At 32.4% G+C, this 20,397-nt stretch overlaps 1 protein-coding gene across 1 annotated transcript in view; it reads right to left on the bottom strand.

Moving 5' to 3' along the window:
• LOC129223741 (calcium-independent protein kinase C-like) overlaps positions 1–20,397 on the bottom strand; it is a 60,486-nt gene that overhangs the window by 25,090 nt on the left and 14,999 nt on the right. The window contains exons 6-11 of the mRNA XM_054858099.1: positions 17,847–17,985; positions 9,767–9,909; positions 8,679–8,769; positions 7,177–7,334; positions 6,116–6,289; positions 5,343–5,497 (exon numbers count right to left, since the gene is read on the bottom strand). Coding sequence (XP_054714074.1) covers positions 5,343–5,497; positions 6,116–6,289; positions 7,177–7,334; positions 8,679–8,769; positions 9,767–9,909; positions 17,847–17,985 — 860 coding nt within the window. The remainder of the gene's footprint in view (positions 1–5,342; positions 5,498–6,115; positions 6,290–7,176; positions 7,335–8,678; positions 8,770–9,766; positions 9,910–17,846; positions 17,986–20,397) is intronic.

The following is a 20,397-nucleotide window of genomic DNA, read 5'->3' as shown; positions in this document are numbered from 1 at the left end:
AGTTTGCGCTTGAATGATATAAACGATTCAATTCAAATGAGAAATACTGCTATCATTTGACGATTTTGCGTTTGCTTACGATTTTGCTGAAAATTTCCACCAATATATCTTAAATTTTAGGCGTTGTATTTCATGTATCAAGATATATGTTGCATTTTTTTTTTTGTTATTTTGCTCTTTAATTTTTTTTCTGGCAAGTGACTATATGATAAACTTACTTGTTTATGAACATATCTTTTGTCTATAACTAAGAACACATGAGCAATTCTTACATGTTTTGGGAGAAATGAAGATCTAACCCTTTGCACCTTCATTGTTAAACCAGATTGGATTGACACACTGCTAGTTAACATTAGTGTGAAAAAAATTAGAGATTAAAGTGGTAGCTACCCTGGACCGGTGTCTGTACATTGGTGCAGCATCGATGCATTGGTTTAGAGAAAAGTTCTAAAACCGGTTTAACGATGTAGGATGCACACCAGTTTTTGGTGATGCATCGCCCAGCCCTACTCGGAGCATACCCCCATAAAAATTGAAGAGAACATCACTGATATCATTTGACTACCAAATCATCCAAAAGAATGGCTTGATAACCAAGCATTTAACAGCATATGTTCTACTACAAAACTATACAAATAAAAATTGAAGAAGCAATGATTTGATTATAAAACCATTCAGATCACAGGGTGTCCATTCTTTTTAAGAGTGACTGTGCACCCGTTAAAAACTATGGATCTTCCCCCAATAGGACTCTCGCTATAAGGACAAACACCACCAACAAATTTCAACAGCACAGTCTGCATCATGACCCCCTGTGGACACCTTTGCAACTGAATTTCCCAAGAGTCAACCATTTGAAAGGTCCATTCAGTTCTGAAATTGATCAAGAAATAACATCCTTGAACAGTTGACATATAGAGAATTGCGAAGTCCATTGCGGAAAACTCGGGGAAGTGATAATTGAGAACATGAGATGTGGTACTTGAGAAGTTCATTGCTTGGAAATTCATAATCAAGTGCTCGAATGATCTTTAAAAATCGAGTGATTTGATTATGAAAACTGGTTATGCTCATTTCCTCTTGCCAAGGTAAGTAAAACATATGGTCGGTTGATTAACTTGAGAATTATATATGTCAAAGCTTGAAGGTTCATCTAACGGTAATTGCACAGCCTAATTAGTGAATAAGGCATGGCCTAGGAATGATCCCTGCTTCTTAGGGTCCCCAGGTGGCTAAAATTGTTTGGTTTGACTACGAGGGGGGGGGGGCACAAAAAGTGTCTGACCTAGGATCCCCCCAATATTTTAACGAGGGCCCTGGTTAATTTTTAGAATGAATAAGAAAAAAAAATCTGTCCATGAGCGTGGCGGAGTTAACCGTCAAAAGCTAATTTTAACAAAGATTTTTTGCCAAGTATAAACAATATGATACTGGAATACATTCAAGATATTTTCAATCAAAGACTCATATCCCAACTGGCACCTATGGATATACAGTGAAAAAAGTTGATTGTAAATAAGCTTAACATGAAATATGGGTTAACACGAAATGATATACAGTAAAAACCTATAAAATTGATCACCTGTTAAGTTGAGCACTAAAGTACTGCACTGAAAGTAGTCAATTCACACAGAATTCTCTGCAGTAGTACCTACAGTAGGGTAACTTAACGCAATTCTTCAAACATGAAAAAATATTTCAGCTCCCTCGGTCTTGTGTTAACTTCTTTTCAACGTATTTCAATTTTTTCATGCGTGAAATCTTTATAATCTAGTTTATCTAATTTAGCAATTGAATTTAAGAGTATTCTGCTATACAGCTAGAACTATCCTGTCATCACTATATAAATAGTTGCTTGACTAAAAAGAAAGAATTTTTTCAGTTGAAGCTTAGAAATTGGAAGTATTTTGTATTATTTGATGAAATTGTGTTCCGAACCTCCCCCCTCCCCCCCCCCCAAAAAAAGTTTTCTGCGAGATGTAAAAGGAATAGAACTCAAAAAGAAATAATCGACAAATGAAAATTCTATTTAGCTCGAAGCAAATAAAAATGAATTATATTATAAAACCAACACACTGTAATTATTATTTTAGCAGAATCTTAAATACAAATCTGAAGTTGCAAAATTTTGAATTTTTGACTAACAAAAATATCAACCATTGGAATTATATTAAGGAAAACAATTATGCATAAAATGTGATGATTATAAAGCTTTCAGCCAGCTTCAAGTTAAATTAAAAATTTACTTGTATTTCACCTTTAAATTCTACCTTTCATCTGTGTCATTGCACACAGTGTTCAAATTTATTTTGTATTCAAAATGTATTGTTTTTTCCGCTAAAACAAGCAAGGAGAAAGAGTTGATATGGTCAAACATTCTGTGTGTCATAATGCAATAGTTGAAAAAATTAAAATGTAAGAATTTTTTTAAATGAAAATGCACTTCTCCCTGTATTTTTCCAGCATTTCCAAAGAGCATGGCAGAATGTAAACAATTGTAGGGAAACAACTTCCGTGAGCCTGAGGTCACAATAATGCCCCTATTGGCTGAGAATCGTTTTCATCGGTTGTAGTTGCCGACTAGGAGAGAAAAGTTGCTAATCTGCGATGCTGTTACACTTGCATCGGACAGTGGTTGCAACTCTCTTGTAAACCGCAAATTGCAACTGTGGATGGCATTTCACTTGCATGCCCTTGTTGTTTGCATAAAAGCTGTTTTCTGTTGGATGTGTTAGATATCCCCCTTTCCCCCAGGTCTTGCTTCCAAGCCAAATTGTCAATTTTAGTATCTTAATATACATACACTTGTAACGAGAAAACACCTACCCCAGGAGAAAATTGTAGTTGCACTACTAATTCTTCCCAAATTTGAACTATAAATGTGTAATTTTTATTGCTGACTAGTGTCACACATACAAAGGAAATTCTGCATGTCATGATGCGCGCGATTATTTTGCAAAGTTATTCAAAAACCAAAAAGATAACGATTTTAGGCCGTGGAAGTGGAAGCATCGCAGCCGCTCATAACCTCAGACCAACGACTGCCTTGAATGCCCAAGAACAAAATTTAAAAGAGACTTACCCGGGGGTGGTGTGTTTGTTGACGATAGTAAACACAAAATTAATTACCATACATTCTTTATTCTATGTTACTTCTAAGCAGACATGAAGATAGGCACTAGGCATGGTGATCACCAGAACATTTCACACATAGTAAAAAAAAACAAATGCGAGGAATCCAGACTTAAGAGTTCAAAAAAGAAAAGGCGGAGCTGGCAGGGGTTGCAAAGTTCGTTAACGGTCAAAAAAAAAAACGTAGAGTTCTCGCGGAGGGTGGTGAAATATTTAATTGTAATGTACGGAGGACGGACAGTTCACTATGAAGATGGTGGGGTGTTATTTAGGGATGGCATATGGCTAAAATGCCCGTTGCTGGCCGATGTACGTTGAGACGAAAATGGTGCAGGCTGTAATCTCCATGGTGACAATGTTGAGCTCGTCACACGCTTAAAAAGGAATCGGGGTACTTTCAAGGTAATTGCGGATCCATGCCGTCACCTCATGCTATGTAGATCATCGAACGGGTAGTTACTTAAGGGAACGATTCAGGTGCACTCTGCGTGCCGCCATCGGACGCCATCATTCAAACAGGTGATGGATCTTCTATGCTCTCATCTTCGGCTGCGACGAAGTAACGGTCTTGATTATTATATTTTAAACATATATGAAAAAATAAGACTTTCACCTCATGTTGAGGTCTTAACAATTTCGCGGCGAGCAACGGCCGTCCCCTGACGCCGTGCACCGATGCTTCATTATCGCCATCGTAGAACAAAAACCGGAGCCGCAAAAATTGCGACCGAGCGGACAGAGAGCAGCAAGTAGAGTGAAGTGGGGTGGAAAAATGAATCGGCAAATGAGCGATCAGATCCAGGTACGTGGCGATGCGCGGGAACCAATGAGTGCGTTTGGCGCCCAAACAACGAAGGGAAGGGGACGCTACGCCATTTTAATGGCCGACAGGAAGATGCGAAAAATCGGATCGACGCTTGAAAAAATGACAAAAAGCTAAACGATGGGAAAAGTGAATAAGTCACATATTTGATATCGTAAAGCGTGCGAAATTTAACGGGGGAACGCGGGGAAAACGTGGAATGCACAAGAAAATAAAAAACAACAAAATGGGGGAAGAAAACGATTAAAATGACCGAAAACATGGGAAAAATGTAAATGGGTGAAAAATGTGATATGCATTATCACATACACTGGCAAAGCAAAAGAAAAAAAAAGAGAAAAAAAAGAAAATTTTAAGTCCAGCTCCAATTTACCAAAACTTTACACAACAAATTCATACATCATATATATTCAAATGCATAAAGAGTTGTAACATCCAAAAAAAAAACATGGGATACCGTTTTATATTATCGTCAAGGTAGAAAATGGGTAAGTCAAAGAAAATGAACTGTTTGCATTTTCTTTTTGCATGTCATGATTGCACCCTGCTCACAAAACAATTTGCCACACACGACCAACCAAAAGGACAAAAAAAGTACACACAGTTGTGATTACGTGAACAACACATAGCATACCAAGAGTTAAAAATATAAACATTCAAAAAAAGTTCACAACTACCCAACACATGTAGAAGGTATGAATACAAAAAATGCAATAACCCTCAAATATGACCATTCACGATATGCATTAAATTATACAGAAACACATTAATGCAAAAAAACATTAGAATCATTATCTTGACTATCTACGTCAAGTGTTACACATTAGGGTAACATGAGTAAAAAATTTCAAGTAGAAATTTTTTTGTACACAGTTCATATTATTAAAGAGTTCAACAGCGTAGTGCACCAGATTACCAGGAGCACACCCAGTACTAAATTTGTATTTGAAAAAAAAATTTGAATGTTGAAGACACACTAAGATTGAGACGGACAAATTCATAAGCATGAAGAGTAAGACATAATAAGGAAAACCGGTTGTAGATATTAGGACATAATCGAGAGATTGACATTATTTGGTGGAGGAAAAATTGTTATGCACATGCTTCGCTCGGTCGCAATGTGTTTACTATCGTCAACAAACACACCACCCCCGGGTAAGTCTCTTTTAAATTTTGTTCTTGGGCATTCAAGGCAGTCGTTGGTCTGAGGTTATGAGCGGCTGCGATGCTTCCACTTCCACGGCCTAAAATCGTTATCTTTTTGGTTTTTGAATAACTTTGCAAAATAATCGCGCGCATCATGACACTGCAGAAGCATTTATATGTAAGTAAGGTAGATACATTTTTTAAAAGAGGAAGAAAAATCTAAAATGAAAAATAAACATACCGATATATTACACCATTACGATGAAGGAACATCAATGCTAAAGTTACTTCAGAAGCATAAAACCTTGCTCGAGGTTCATCAAACTTTCTTGCTTTTTGTATTTGAAACATAAGATCACCACCATTTACATACTCCATTACAAAAAATAATCGATCCTAAAAACAAATAAATAAGCTAATCAGACAGATTTTTTCAAGTAATTCATATAATATTTTCCTCAAAACTTGATTTCTGATATTTCTTTTTTGACATTGTACCTTGAACTATTGCAGAACAAACCTGAAGAACCTAGGCTAAGTTACAGGAAATAGCCAGAGTTTCTTAGCACAAATACACAGATTACTGCATACACGTGTTCCGGGGTTTCAAGGAAACCACTTTTCAATGCAAAATAGTGGGTTTTGATATGTAAATGTCTTTACATCTAAAAGTTCACTATTTTGCATTAAAAAAGAGGTTCCTCTGAAGAAAGTGGTTCGGGGAAACCCAGAAACACGAGTCTGCATTAATCTGTGTATTTGTGCTAGAAAACACTATGCATTTAAAGTAACAACACACATACTGCTATTAAAAAATAGAGCTTTATTTTAGTTTTCAATTCTTTGCATATTTGGTAGTGCAATTAGGAAAAATGAAATAATTATTTCATGTCTGATTGGCAGTAAATTAGAAAACTGGCAAAAAAATAAAAAAGAGATTTTGAAATAAGACTACTCAGTTAAAACAACTATCAGCAAAAATGTATATGAAAATCATTATCAAATGTAATTTACCTCTGTTTGATAACAACAATGAAGAGCAGTTAAAAAAGGATGTTTGGCAGAGAGTGTAAGTATTCTTTTTTCTGTCATTGTACAATCCACATCATCATCTTGTAGTATAACATCTTTCTTAAGTACTTTAACAGCATAAACTTCATCTGAGCCTTTCTTTTCTGCTAGTAATACCTAGTTTATGTAAAATTATAAAAGCATTAAATTTTCCAATTTTTTTTTTAAATTTATCTTACAATTTGTTATTTTTTAAATTGTGCATAAGAATTTTTTATGATAATTGATAGAATTAGCAATCATAATTTAAGACTTTTTTTTTACTGCTTACTTAATAAAATGAAACATATTATTTATTCTAGTAAATATAAACTTTCAATTAAAAGACAAAAAGGAAAAATCTTATTCAAAAATTAATGTTTCCTTTTGCAATAGTAGTATGAAGTTCAGAAGATATAAAAATCTGGTTAGAATAGAATAATAACCTTTCTGTCAATATTTTAAATTTAAAAAAAAAATGAACATTTAATTATTAAATGGTGTTCATTTCCTTGAAGTTTACTAGTTTCTCAAAATATATTACAAGAAGCAATTTTATAATCAGCGAAATTTACACTAAAAAGAAGTTGATTTAAAGAAGCATATATTAAAATGAAATCAAATTTTCAAAATGATTGCAAAATTTACAGAATGAAAAACTTTTTGAAATATGGTATGTAATTTTTGTGGAAGTACAATTGCAACTTTGACAAGTAGCCAAAAATTGGTTTTTACTCATACCAGTTAGAAATAATGAAAATTCAACTTAAGGATTGCAGATTTAGTTTAGAAGCTCAGGAAAATTATCGTAATCTTCAAAATGAATGCAAAATGAAAAATATGGAGATGTTAGTAAGAAAGTAATGTCAAATGAAGTATATGTTTAGTTTAAATGATTGGTCTCAGGTTCATTAATATTTCTTGAAAGGCAAAGAGGGAGGTATTACAATGGGGGCGGGGGACAATACAAGAAACAATTGGTCGATTTTGACCACATGCTAGTAATTATAAATAAATAAACAAACCTTTCCAAAACTTCCTTTTCCTAAGACTTTTATAAAGATAAAATCATCCAAACCCAACCGTTTAGGTCGATCCTTATCACTTTCACCAGCTCTATTACCTGGGAAAAAGCTTTGAAACTTGCCAATCACATCACCATATTTCCCAGAAGAATCCTCCCCTGGAAAATGTACAAACAATGAAGATTACATTTAATGTCACAAAAACAAATGTGTATGAGTAAATTATTGTATAATTTAAATAACATAATTAAGGGAAATTGAATTTTTCTTGTTGTTAACCCATTATAGTTGCTGATGCAGATTAACTAATTGCACTAATCTCTACTTCATTTATATCATATTGTGTTTACAAAGACAATAAACAAAAATATAGTCATTTATTTCGTTCCTCTCTTTTTTTTTTACATGGGCACTTCTTAGCATATTTATAGATCACTTTGCTTTGTAACTGAAATAGTCTTTCTGCAAGTATTCTTTAAGACATTGTTTCAAATCTATGTACTGAGTAAAATAAATTCAGATGAATTACATAATAAAAGGCTAGTATTTAAAACAGATCCTGAGTAATGGCAGCGAGATACTCATGTTGACTAAGGAAATTCAATTATTCTGTACAATTAGTTCATATAGTTGTTAGTTTCCAAATATAGCATTAAAGAAACTGTAATAGACATTCTTACATTTGAAATTCTATTATCAGTTATTTGTAGAATCAGTTATTTGTAGTATAAAATAAATTCAGATGAATTACATAATAAGAGGCTGGTATTAAAAACAGATCCTGAGTAATGGCAGCGAGATACTCATGTTGACTAAGGAAATTCAATTTTTCTGTACAATTAGTCCATATAGTAGTTAGTTTCCAAATATAGCATTAAAGAAACTGTAATAGACATTCTTACATTTGAAATTCTATTATCAGTTATTTGTAGAATCAGTTATTTGTAGTATAAAATAAATTCAGATGAATTACATAATAAGAGGCTGGTATTAAAAACAGATCCTGAGTAATGGCAGCGAGATACTCATGTTGACTAAGGAAATTCAATTTTTCTGTACAATTAGTCCATATAGTAGTTAGTTTCCAAATATAGCATTAAAGAAACTGTAATAGACATTCTTACATTTGAAATTCTATTATCAGTTATTTGTAGCACAATTATGTTTTTCAACTGATTAAAAATGGATAATATGGATGAGCTAACACATATGGAGGACAATGTATGAGAGTTGTATACAAAGGATTTCTTCTAAAGGACACCCATTGGATTTGTAATATCATTTTCTAAAGACACATTACATATTGTGTGCTTGACCTGCTTTTAAAGTTTGCTCAAGGCACATTGCATCAATGTGTATGTCACACTTCGCTAACTTAAGAATATTTAATAAACAGGAAATAAAATAATTAGAAATCTACTTCAAGTCCAGATTTTAAAATGAGTTTTCTTACAAAATTAGCAAGCAGAAGATGTAATGTTAACAATAAGATTTAAATTTACCTTGGGAGTCTAGATCTGTAGGAAGAGGAGAGGTATGTGATCTTTCTGATATTAACTGCCCTAATTTATTTGGGGATTCATTTACAGAAGGCTAAAAAAGTAGAAATAATTCTAATGAAGCAAAAGGGAAAAATAACTACAACTGCATCAAAATATTAGTAAATTTGAGAAATGACATGGCATTGCAGATTTAAAAAAAATAGGTATTAACTGAACACAGCTTTTTTGATGTTGCTTAGCAAAAATGTGTTTAAAAAAAAAAGTGAACATATCTAAAAGGAAAAAAAACCATAGAATATATTTTGGAAAAATGTCTCAGAAAAAATAGAAAGTGAAGCAAGATCAGAGAAACTAGCTAAAAATGCAGATAAATTGCTTGCATTAGTAACACACATTGCCAATTAAGCGGCTTTATGCCATTGGAATATTAGTACACATTAAAAAAGATTAAAATATTTAAAAATTCTTTTTGCATTTTTTAAAATCTCCTGATGTTGCAACTGATGAACTTTGTGTCTCAATTGTAAATGAACTATTACTGCAGCTATCTGTAAAAAAACTTCCTGCTCCAACCTGTTGGAAGTTTACTGTATTGTATATACAGTGCTAACCAGTTACAACTAAATAGAAAAAGTTCACATATCATTTGTGATAAAATAACCAATAAAATGTGTTGATAGTCAAAACATTGTTTAAAACTATACGAGTGAATAATGATACCCAGAGAAAAACTTCTCCCATTTCTTGTTCTATAAGAGACTTGAGGGTGAGGTAAACACAATTAAGTATTTTTTTACATTTCACTGGATAAGTGAAAAACGTATAGTGATTTTTTTTAAATTATTATTATTATTGGAAGATTGCAACATAAAATATAGCCACAAACAAATGATTTGAAAAAATTACATACATTGATGAAAGAGAAAACATGATCATGCATTTATTTTTGTTTTCCTTCCTCTTAAAACTATACAGAGCACTTTTTCCAAGAAATGCATTCCAATGCATAAATTATAATCATACACAAAGAATATCTTAATATATATAAACAAGGTTTCCAGCTGTTAATATAAAATTAAAGAGTATACCTTTTTCTTTCGGCAAGCAGGCTTTCCTAATTTGTCACTTGATATACCTAGAGCACTCAAGATTTCAGCCATTTGTTTTGGATTTATACCACAATTATTTGCAACATTTTTTTGACAACGCTTATGGACATTCATATTGCAAGCTAAATAAAAAGCAATTATTTTAGTAAACAGATAATTATAGAACAATTACAGATGCAAGGTTTCAATCTTTGCTTTTCAAATATGATAGCACATTTTTCAATTCAATTCCTAACTTTTATGTTCATAGTGTTTTACTTTTTTGTGACTATTACATATTGATTCTAAAACTTGGTAAAAATAAACAAAGAAATTGTGAATCAATGTTTAATTTTAAAACATCTAATGCCTGCAGGATCATGGAATTACATTTTTTAAAATTTTAACTAAGGGCTCATTGAAAAAAAGTATACTTGATTTAAGGCCAGTTAAAGATTTTCTCAAAGAGCCCATTCAAGATTAAAAAGCCGACTCACTGCAGGTGGTTTAAAACTGCGCAAGGATACGAAAACTACCTAAAAAAGGAAAACAAGCTAGTGGCAAATGCAGAGAAGGGGCTATATGGATGAATCCCCCCCCCCCCAACATCATTAACTATCTTCAATTGTGAAAAATTCTACAGTTTGAATTAGTGATGCACCGATAAGCAAATTGACAGATTACTGATTAATCGGCTGTTGATAATCGGCTGATTAATGATAATATTTATTTTTGATGCTACTAATTAATGAATCACTTTTTCTTCTTCTTTTTTTTTTTTTTTTTGACTTGAGAAATAGTTAACAGATTATTTCTCACATACAATTTTTCTCCCCTTTCCTAATTTTCCAAAAATAATTTCAAAATTTCATGTGATTTCTTTCAGCCAATTTTAAAATTAATGTTAATAAAATCACATAATGTTAACTAGACATGAAAATTAAAAAATATTAGGAGCAGCCCGTGGTCAGCAGACAAATTTAGGAGTTTTGATTTAGAAGTATTTTTAATTTAAATTTATTTTTAAATTATTAGTACCCATTTAGCCCAAATTCATTTTTTTGTTTTTAATTCATTATATTAAAATATATATATAGGGTTATCTAAAAGCACTATTCTAAAGGAGAAAAGTTTGAGATGAAATATGATGCAACATTGTATAATGTGCATATTTATTCAAAAAATAAAAATAAAATAAATAAATAAATAATGATTGGTGAATTCCAGCGATAACAGAGGGACAGTTTTACAAAAAAATCTATTCATTTCGGTCTGTGTATCAATATTTTTTCAAAAATTGATGCACAGACTTTTATACACATCAAAGTAAGTTGCCAAAAAAGCCAAAGCTGAGAATTTTTTGTTAGTAATTTTTTTTAAAAATCAAATTTAAAAAGCAGTAATGGAAGGACATTTTTGCGACTTGATTTTCGAGCTATCATGTTCTTCCCTAAAGTTCAGCTAAACTGTAAAAGGGAAAATTCTATAAAAAATTGAGAACATACAGGAGTGTTCAGTCATTACAATTCCACCTTTAGTCAATTTACAAAATAATTATTTCAAGCATATAAATTATGTATTTGTTAAGGGTAACAGAAGGCCAAGAAGTCCAAAACAATTAAACTTGGAAAATTTCAATTTACAAACATTTATTCAGCTAATACAGCAGTTTGAAACAATGATATCTAATGCCTGAGCCATCTGTTGCAATTCTGAATTCTTTAAATACTTAATAATTTTATCATAATCCATAGCACTTCTTATCATATATCTTCTTTCTCAGAAAACACCAAGATCATTCCCACATAATTAGGCATTATCAAACAAGTTATTTCTATTCCTTCATCTTCTATATGAAGTAAATGACCAACATTGCTCTTTGTTAGTTTTTTCCTTTCCATCCAACTACAAAACTTGTTCAAATGTTAATGAATCCTGGGGCATATTCTTATGATTTGGTGTTTTAATTCAGCAGAATCTTCATTTTTAACATTATTTATAACTGAGAGTCTGTTGACTTTTAAGTGAAATTTCCTTCAATTTGTTGAAGTAATTACTATATTCAATAACATAACTTGTTACAGGACTCAAATCATCCATATTTTATGTGTCAGGATGAGAATGAATCTTTTTGGATCCTTTTCTCTCCATCTTTTTGAAAGTTGATCTATGAATTTACTGATCTTTTCACAGTGCATTTAACGGTTAAATCAATGCTCTCAACAGTCCTTTCCTGTGACTTGTGGTAACAAACCTGAAAGCCATTTCAATGTTGTATTGTTCCATTATAAATTTCAAGTTTTTAAGCATATGTTTCTGCTTGAATTGGCTTGTCATATAACAAAGCTTTTTTTTCCCAATGGGGCTGTATAAAAGACCCACCTCAAGAGGCATCTGGGCAATAACCAGACCTAGTGCGCTCCCCAACAATGCATCAGTCTTTCGTGTGTCACCATTAAGGCACTGATGCATGACACAGTATTGTTTCTGACTCCCAGTTTCCACCAGATGGAGGCACCTGGGTTCTCATTTGATGCGAAATCGCACTAGGAATTTAATTTAGCTGAGGGATATTCTAAGCCAAATAAATACCCAAGGGATCTTTTATATGCCGCATAATCATACAACATGGGCGCTGAAGAGATGTGAACAATGATTTTTACATGCTTAGGAGTTTTTAAGCGTAGTTTCCATGATTTTCATCACATACAATAGAAAAAATAAAACCACGAAATATTTCTTAGAAAAATATTTAATAAAAGTTTATTTTTTAATAAAAGCACACACAATTTTTGTAAATATTACTTATATATGTTTCAAATGTGACTAAGAACTTTAAACAATAGTTTGTTTTATAATAGCATTCTAAAATTTTACCCTGTATCAGCTTATAGTTAAATGTCCTTCCGTTGCCATATTTTTTTGTCCTTCCGTTACCATTAAAAACCATATAAATTAAATATCCTTTAAAATTATAACTATGCCTTCTTAATGAGGGGCATAATTCTGTATTGCATAAAACAACATTAGTTTCTATACCCAATAGTTTCTTTGTGAACTAACTGAGATGTAGTATTTTGGTAACGAAAGGACATCAAATTGTCACCTAAGTAATAACCTGTATCATGGTTGAAAAAAAAAAAAAAATTAAAGTATGTACCAAAAAGTTTAACTAGACATTCAAAAGATAAAAGTTAACTCAAATATAATATGCTGATAACAAGTTTATTGAAACTTCAGTATGTAACAAAAAAATAGATTTTTTGCTTGTAAAAATACAAAATAAAACTTGATTTTGCCCTTGATTTTCTGGAAGTCATCTAACTGTGTGGGAAAAACAGGTTAAGATTCAAGAAGTTCATTTATTTCTGAAGAGAATGGTATATGGCAAATAACAGAATATTAAGTTTTAAAATTCAAGTGTCATGTCGCCTTTTTCCTGGAATTCACAAATTAAAAAAAAAAATATATATATATATATATATATATATATATATATATATATATATATATCACTTCAATCATCAGTTTGTAAAAAAATTAAAAAAGTGAAGTTTGTCCATTTTTTAACATCAATTATTATTATTATTATTTTGTTAAATCAAAAATTAGAAATTTAAATAATAAGGTGTATGATGTAATTATATGTACAGTAGAACCTCGATTATCCAAGTTAATTGGGACAGCTAGTGTGTCGGATGTCGAAAATCTACGTTAGTAGAAACTTTGTATAAAAAGCTGTCGGAATCTCAGATTTTTAAAAAACATTAATTAAAACACAAGAGAATAGAGCAGAACCTTCCAATAAGGGATGCTAAAAGGACCGGAGAATTTGTCTCTTAAATAGGGGTGTCCCTTCTTTGGAGGTGGATGAATTCATGCATGGTATGTAAATCCAGTATAGTTTCATAAAAAGCGAAAACTAATAACATTTAAGAACTATTATTGAAAATGTTTTTTTTATATATACAAATAAAATTCAGAATTATTCAAACAGAAAAATAAATAAATAAATAAAATTGTATTAAAATTTCGCAGTATCAAAAGCTTTGTAACTGATTTTCATTAATTGGGATTTTGAATTAATCTGTTACATGCATTTGTTTGATGTCATGCAATTTACAATGCAAAATCAGTGTGATTACATTTCAAGTTTTCTGTACAAACCTTGTCATAAGCGGCACACTATCTGTTGGGTTTAGCCCAATTGAAAAAAAAAATAAGAGAGGGAAAAGCATGAATGTAGACCACAGTAAGAATTTTAGAATATTTGTTTGTTTATTTGCCTGTTAATGTCAAGACAAGCTTTTACCAGTTAGTTTTTGGACAAAAAGAAAACTATGTATTCCTATAAATTTGATATTTCTGATGCATATATACATAATTTTTGTGTAAGTTTTCTCTGCGACTGTCCTTTAAATAAAGTGTCCCTTATTGAGGGGAAAATGCATGGAGGTAACTATCCAAAGGGATTGGGACCAGAAACTGTCCCCTAAATAGAGATGTCCCTTATTCAAAGGTGTCCCTTAAAGAAGGTACTACAGTAGAAGACCGTTATAACGCCGACCTGTATAACGCAATTCTCTATAAACCGCATTACTTTTCAGAAGTAAACAATAGGTTTTGAAGTTTAAAAAATCCTTCTGTTTTTCTTTGCAAAAATAAAAATTGTTAGGCAAATTAAATTTTGAAAGTACTTATAGTAAACAGAAAATACCAGATGGCTCTTGAAAATGCAACTGTTATGCAAACCATGAAGCTAGCAGAAATGCAGGATTTTGATTGTGAAACATATTTATTTGTGAATAACTAATTGTAATATTGGTGCTTTAATACTCATTGCAGATAAAACTCATTCTGAAGTGCTAATATATAGATATATTCTGAATATTAGTTTCAAAATTTGCGAAATGATCTACATAACGCAAAAACCTGTACAACGCAAAAGCTCTGGTCCCAAGGTGTGCATTATAATGGTCTTCTACTGTACTGTATTTTTAAAAGATAAAAATGAGCATGTAAAAACACTGTTTTACAGTTAAAAAACTAAATAGAAAATGACTTGTAGTAAGTTTTAAAGAAGAAAAATCTAGATATATTTCTAGAAAATATTCTTATTTTCAAATTTAAAACTCTTTATTAAAAATAAAATTAAAAGTTTAAAACTTGGTTAACAGAAACTTCGGTTAATCGAGGTTCTACTGTATAGTTACGAGGAACAAAATAACTGAAAAAACAATCAAGTTGTGTCACCAAAATCTGGGGTTAGGATATCATCCTAAACTTTAGGAAAGGATCCTGATTTTTTTGAAAAATAAAATAAAAGAGTTAAGGGGAGGTTCCAGTGGGATCATATACACATTTGTTTGTTTCTGTTACATTTCTGTCCTTCAAACGATTAATAGAAATAAAATTAATATCAAGGCAGATGATGTGAAAAGGGTAGGCCAGGAGGGGGGGGATAAATAATTTCTGCATTTCAATTAGTATGTCCTGTAATTTAATTATTCTTTGTAGTGTCGTGTGAATTTCATTTGTGAGAATTATTCTTTTATATTTCATTCAGTTTTTTGCACTTTCTAAACTATGTTTTTACTCTGTACACTTTCATTACTGCAGTTCTAAATAATGTTTCCAGCAAATTATGTTTATTTATTGTTCATAAATGTGTTAACTTGTTTCTTGTTGAAGGTATGCTTAAAAAAATATATTTTGAAAAATATTTTTCCCGCTGATTAATTGGTAAAATGTGGCTGATTATAAATGATTGGCAAAGTGGCCAGTTAATCAGTGCATCCCTAGTTCAAATTCTGAACCATATCTTTTCCCTTAGCTTTATTTAATAAAAAGTGCTCTAAAATTGTATTTTTAGGGCATTAATTTTGAAAATTTACCAGGCTGCGCCTCCTATCTCTCTTCATGTAATTAAAGATGATCTAAAATTTCATTTTTTTTTAACTTCAGTTTTTTATCACAGGAGTCATTATTAATTATCCTTCTCCACATAAATAATGTGCTTCCCCTGACTTTATGTGCTACCATGCTACTGATGAACCCCCCAAACCAAAAGCTCTTCTCTATATAAACTTGAAAAAACAGCTCCCCATCCCCCGACCCCGCTTTTGTCCTCATAGCGGTCATATTTATATACTTTTAAAAATGTCTTCATTCACTTCAACGAAATACGAAGATTCCAAGGCATCATAAAAAAGTATAGACCTCAGTCCCCTCCCCTCCAAACAAATTTGGCACTGAAACAATAAACCACAACAGATAAAACTCTGGTCCTAATCCTTACCAGATGCAAAGCTGAATAACGGAGAGGAGGTATTGGTCAACCGCAGGTTGTAATCTGAACGGCTGCTATCAAAAATCCCTACTCCAGTAAAAAAGCTAGTTCATTGCATATCTTTTGTTAATATACCCTATTTAGTGATAAGATTGGTCTTGGTTCAATTATCAGACATTAGAAATACCTTAGTATATTACACAATGTATTTTAAAAAAGACGTTTTTTTTAACACTTTGTACTAGCACCAACAACAGAAATTATCCATTTGGATTTCACATAACTAGTTGAAGTCCAAGTTGAGGGCCATTGAGGCTTCAAGAGTTTCTTGGTGAGTAATAGCATGAGCTTTTTTTTTTTTCTCATTTCTAAAGCTTTTTGTCCTAATTCCTGAAATAACCTTGGGTAATATGTTTTCATAAGCTGCAAAGTTCTTTTTTTGAAACTTTACTACAGTGAAACCTCCCTTAACGGACACCTCTAATTAACGGACATTTTTACAAGTCCCAGTCCCTCAATAAAGGCCATTCCATGTAATTCACTCTGAATAACGGACACTCCGAATAACAGACAGTTATTTCACAAAAAATTTCCCTTGCGATCGTAGCACTTCGTTTTTTTTTTATTTTCACAGAATATCTTAGTAACTGCTTGCCTTACAAAGCTTTTCATCTTCTACAACTGATATTCCCCCCCCCCCACCATCATTTCCTTATCACTGTTTCTTAGAATTAAAAGGGTGGTAATGGGCAGAAGCAGCAATTGGGGCTTAAAAGTCGGGGGCAGAAAAAAAAAGAAGTAAAAGACATGGTACTTTTTGCGAGCAGTAAAAAATGAAAAAGAAAAAAAAAAGTCATAATTTTGTTACGGCTAGTTTTGAGAGTATTGAAGCAGATAAGTGAAAACTGATGTCAGTCTAACAATTAATGTACGTTTTTCTTGAGATTTTAATGAATTTTGTACACAATAACTATTCAAAAATTAAGATAAAAAAGGGGAAACTGGGTACTTTTTCTAACTGGAGCTCTCGGGAGATGCAACTGAGCAGACCGGCGCCGGTAGTAGTCGGCTGTATGGCGCCGTGGTTTTGTTGGGTTGTTTAATTTTTAGACATGAAAAAGATTTGCTCATATTCAAGGTCATATTGCCAACTGTCAATCATGCAATAGTGATACTCCAGATAAAATAAATAAATTAATCATAAAAAGTAGAGAATTTTTGGAAGCACTGAAATACAGTAAAGAATTGAAAAAAAAATTCCTGAGCAAAGGGGACACTGAAAGACTTGCTAAGGTAAATGATTTAAATATTTATATTGAGAAACAGGCTTGTAATGCAAAAAAGAGATGTCAAACTGTTTTAACCGATTACTTTAATTGATTAAATGCTTTTTAAGACAAGTGTGTGCTGTCAGTATACCTTTATTAAGAAAAAACAGATTAATTACTCTTGACGTAAAATGTAGTAAACCTTTCGCAATTGTTTCGATTGTGTTCTACAAAGGGAACAACAGCCCATTTTGAAAAAGGTAAATTAAGTAGCTCCTCCTAATAACGGACAAAACTTCTGGTCCCTTGACTGTCCGCTATTCGGAGGTTCCACTGTATCTTCTAAAGTTTTAAAAGCTTACATTAATGAAATATTGTAGTTTTTTAAAGAGTAAAAGAAATAATTGGACAGCATAACATAATGAATAAAAAATTAGAAAATTTGTGTGAAGTTTTTTTTTTTACTTCTTGCATTGCATTCACACAATAAATAAATTTTAAACACATTAAAAGAAAATTTTACCTTCACATTGCAACCCTTGTCTAAACAATCCATACAACATAGAGCCACAATGATCACAAAATGTGGGTCTTTTATAGTTATGAACAGTGAAACGATGAGGGATGTTTATATTAAATCTGCTACCACCACCACCAGCAACCTAAATAAAAAATTGAATAACTTCAGACACAATGCAGTTCAAATAGTAATAAAGTTTTAGCACTAAGTACAAATGTTTGAGAAAGTTTCCCTTCAATTGCTATGCAGAACTGATCATGATGTAAATGCAGTGGCTGATCGAGAGACTTGTTTGAATCAGTCTGTTCTCTAAAAAAATTATTAGTGGGAACTTATTTTTTCAATATTTATTTAATTTTTAATTCAGTTTTGACTGTTTTTTGCCCTTTGAAATATTTTAATGATACATTAAATCTTTGTTTAATTAATATTTTAATACTGGCAGCCTTAGTCATAGGCGGATTTAGGCCGAAATATTTGGGGGTGCAACAATAACAGGGATCTGAGGAGGGGGGGGGGCTATTTCCGAAATAACAAGGCAGTGGCGAAATCAGAAAATAATTTTAGGGCGGGTCACACTTTTAAGTCTAAAAAACGCGATGTAAACCATATTTAGTAAGATTAGGGGATGGGCAATTCTTAACATTTCAAACTGCAGAAAAAGTCTTAAACGAAAGTCGATATTAGAAGCAATGGGTGAATCTAGCTACTGGTTTGGAATGGGATTCACGCCCCAGAAAAAATTTGAAATAGTAGTTTTGAAAACGCAGTTTTACAGTTCTTGGTGATATTTTAGAGGCAAGAAAGGTACGTGTGGCTCCAAGGCTATTTTTAGAAATTTTAGTCTTATAAATGTGGTTATAGTCCATATTTATAGTTTGGGTTATGAATGAGACTCGTAGACTGCCTCCAATCGATTTTTTGAAAAGCAGATAGAAATACGTAACCCCCTCCCCCACGCTACCTCTTTAACTTTTCATAACTGAAGTTCCAAAAATACTACGGAGGACAATTTTTGATGCTGTTACCGGACGGGGTGTTCTGGAGCTCTCCCCTGGAAAATTTTCGAAATTGAAGTCCTAAAAATGAAGTTCTTCTGCAATAATCCATGGTATTAAAAAAAAAGGATTCTCCCACTTAAATGTTTCTAAATAGTAGTTTTCAAAACCAAAATATTAACATTCTTTGATGATAATAGAGAAAGGGGGGTCAGAGGCCCTTGTTCGAATATTTTCCAAAATTAAAGTCTTAAACACATGAGTGTAAGACCATACTTGGTAACGTTAGGAACACTGCAGTTTTTCAAAACTGAAGCTCCAAAAACGAAATTTTAAACGATTTTCGATGTATTTAGGTGATTAGAAGATCTTCCTTGGAAATTTTACGAAAGTGAAGCCCAAGATTTGGAGAAGAAACATTTTGAGGACCAATAGATAAAATGAAAACGAAATAGAAAAAAATAAAAAAAAGGGGAGGGGGAGATATGAAAGAAAGAGGATTGTGCGAGAAGGCACACAATTCGCCGCCAATAATCTAAAGCTGTTGAAAAATTTATATGTCAATATTTCTTTTTGAAAGAGAAATTAAGATTTTTTCCCAACGTTCTTTTTTTTCCGTAAAATAACTGCGTTTTCCCAAAATGAGATCTTTTCTTCTCTTCAATAATACAGAACATTTTTGTAAAAACTTCTACTCAGCATTTTGTGGGGAGGGTCACCAGTTTTGTGCCCCTTCCCCCCTGGATGCACAACTGCAGTAAATTGTCCGGTAGTCCTCCGTCAAAAAATTTTGATATTTTACCTTAAAATTTTTGGTTTTCGGTTGATTTCGGTAAAGATTTTATTGATCAAGTTTTTGCAATAGCCATGTTTTTTTTTTTTTTTTGGACTATTTATTTTGGACCCAATTACAGAACATGCAATTATTCTACACAATAACATGGCACTGAACAATAAATTCTTTGAGAAGTTTCCTTATTTGCATGAAATTATTTATTAGGTTTTTTTTCCTCCAAATGAATAAATTTGCTTTAATTCTTAATATGAGCACAGTTATGTTTTTCTTTCACTAGGGACGTGTGATGATACACTGGATTTAAGTAAATTTACTAGTATAGCAGCTATGAATTTTTTCCCCCAACTGCGTTTGTGAGTGAAATATACTGTGAGGTCTCAACGGTTCTTTTCGGCCTCCCACGACGATTACGTCTTGTCAGGGGGTCATTCTTGGAGACCACACGCAACCACTGCAGTTGTCCCACGGTCTTACACAAGATCCCCTTCGCAAGATTACGCAAAAGTTGCGGTCACTACGGCGCCGCTCCTCCTCTTTTGTCTCGGAGCACAGACCACCCTGGGGTGAGAATCGAAGTTTTCTTCGGGGGTCTGAAAGGCTTCTGGAGGCAGAGATGGTTACGCCACGAGCCGGGACTGAGGTCCGAAATTCTCTCGGGAACGCAATGTTCCAAGTTGGATTTATAAAGCAAATGGATTGAACGTCTAACGAAGTTAGTCCTCTGTGGATAATATTCCTGCATTTACAATCTTTGTAAATT

This window comes from Uloborus diversus, chromosome 6, assembly GCF_026930045.1.
Source record: "Uloborus diversus isolate 005 chromosome 6, Udiv.v.3.1, whole genome shotgun sequence".
Classification (NCBI taxonomy): domain Eukaryota; kingdom Metazoa; phylum Arthropoda; class Arachnida; order Araneae; family Uloboridae; genus Uloborus; species Uloborus diversus.
This window is presented reverse-complemented; position numbering and strand designations above follow the sequence as displayed.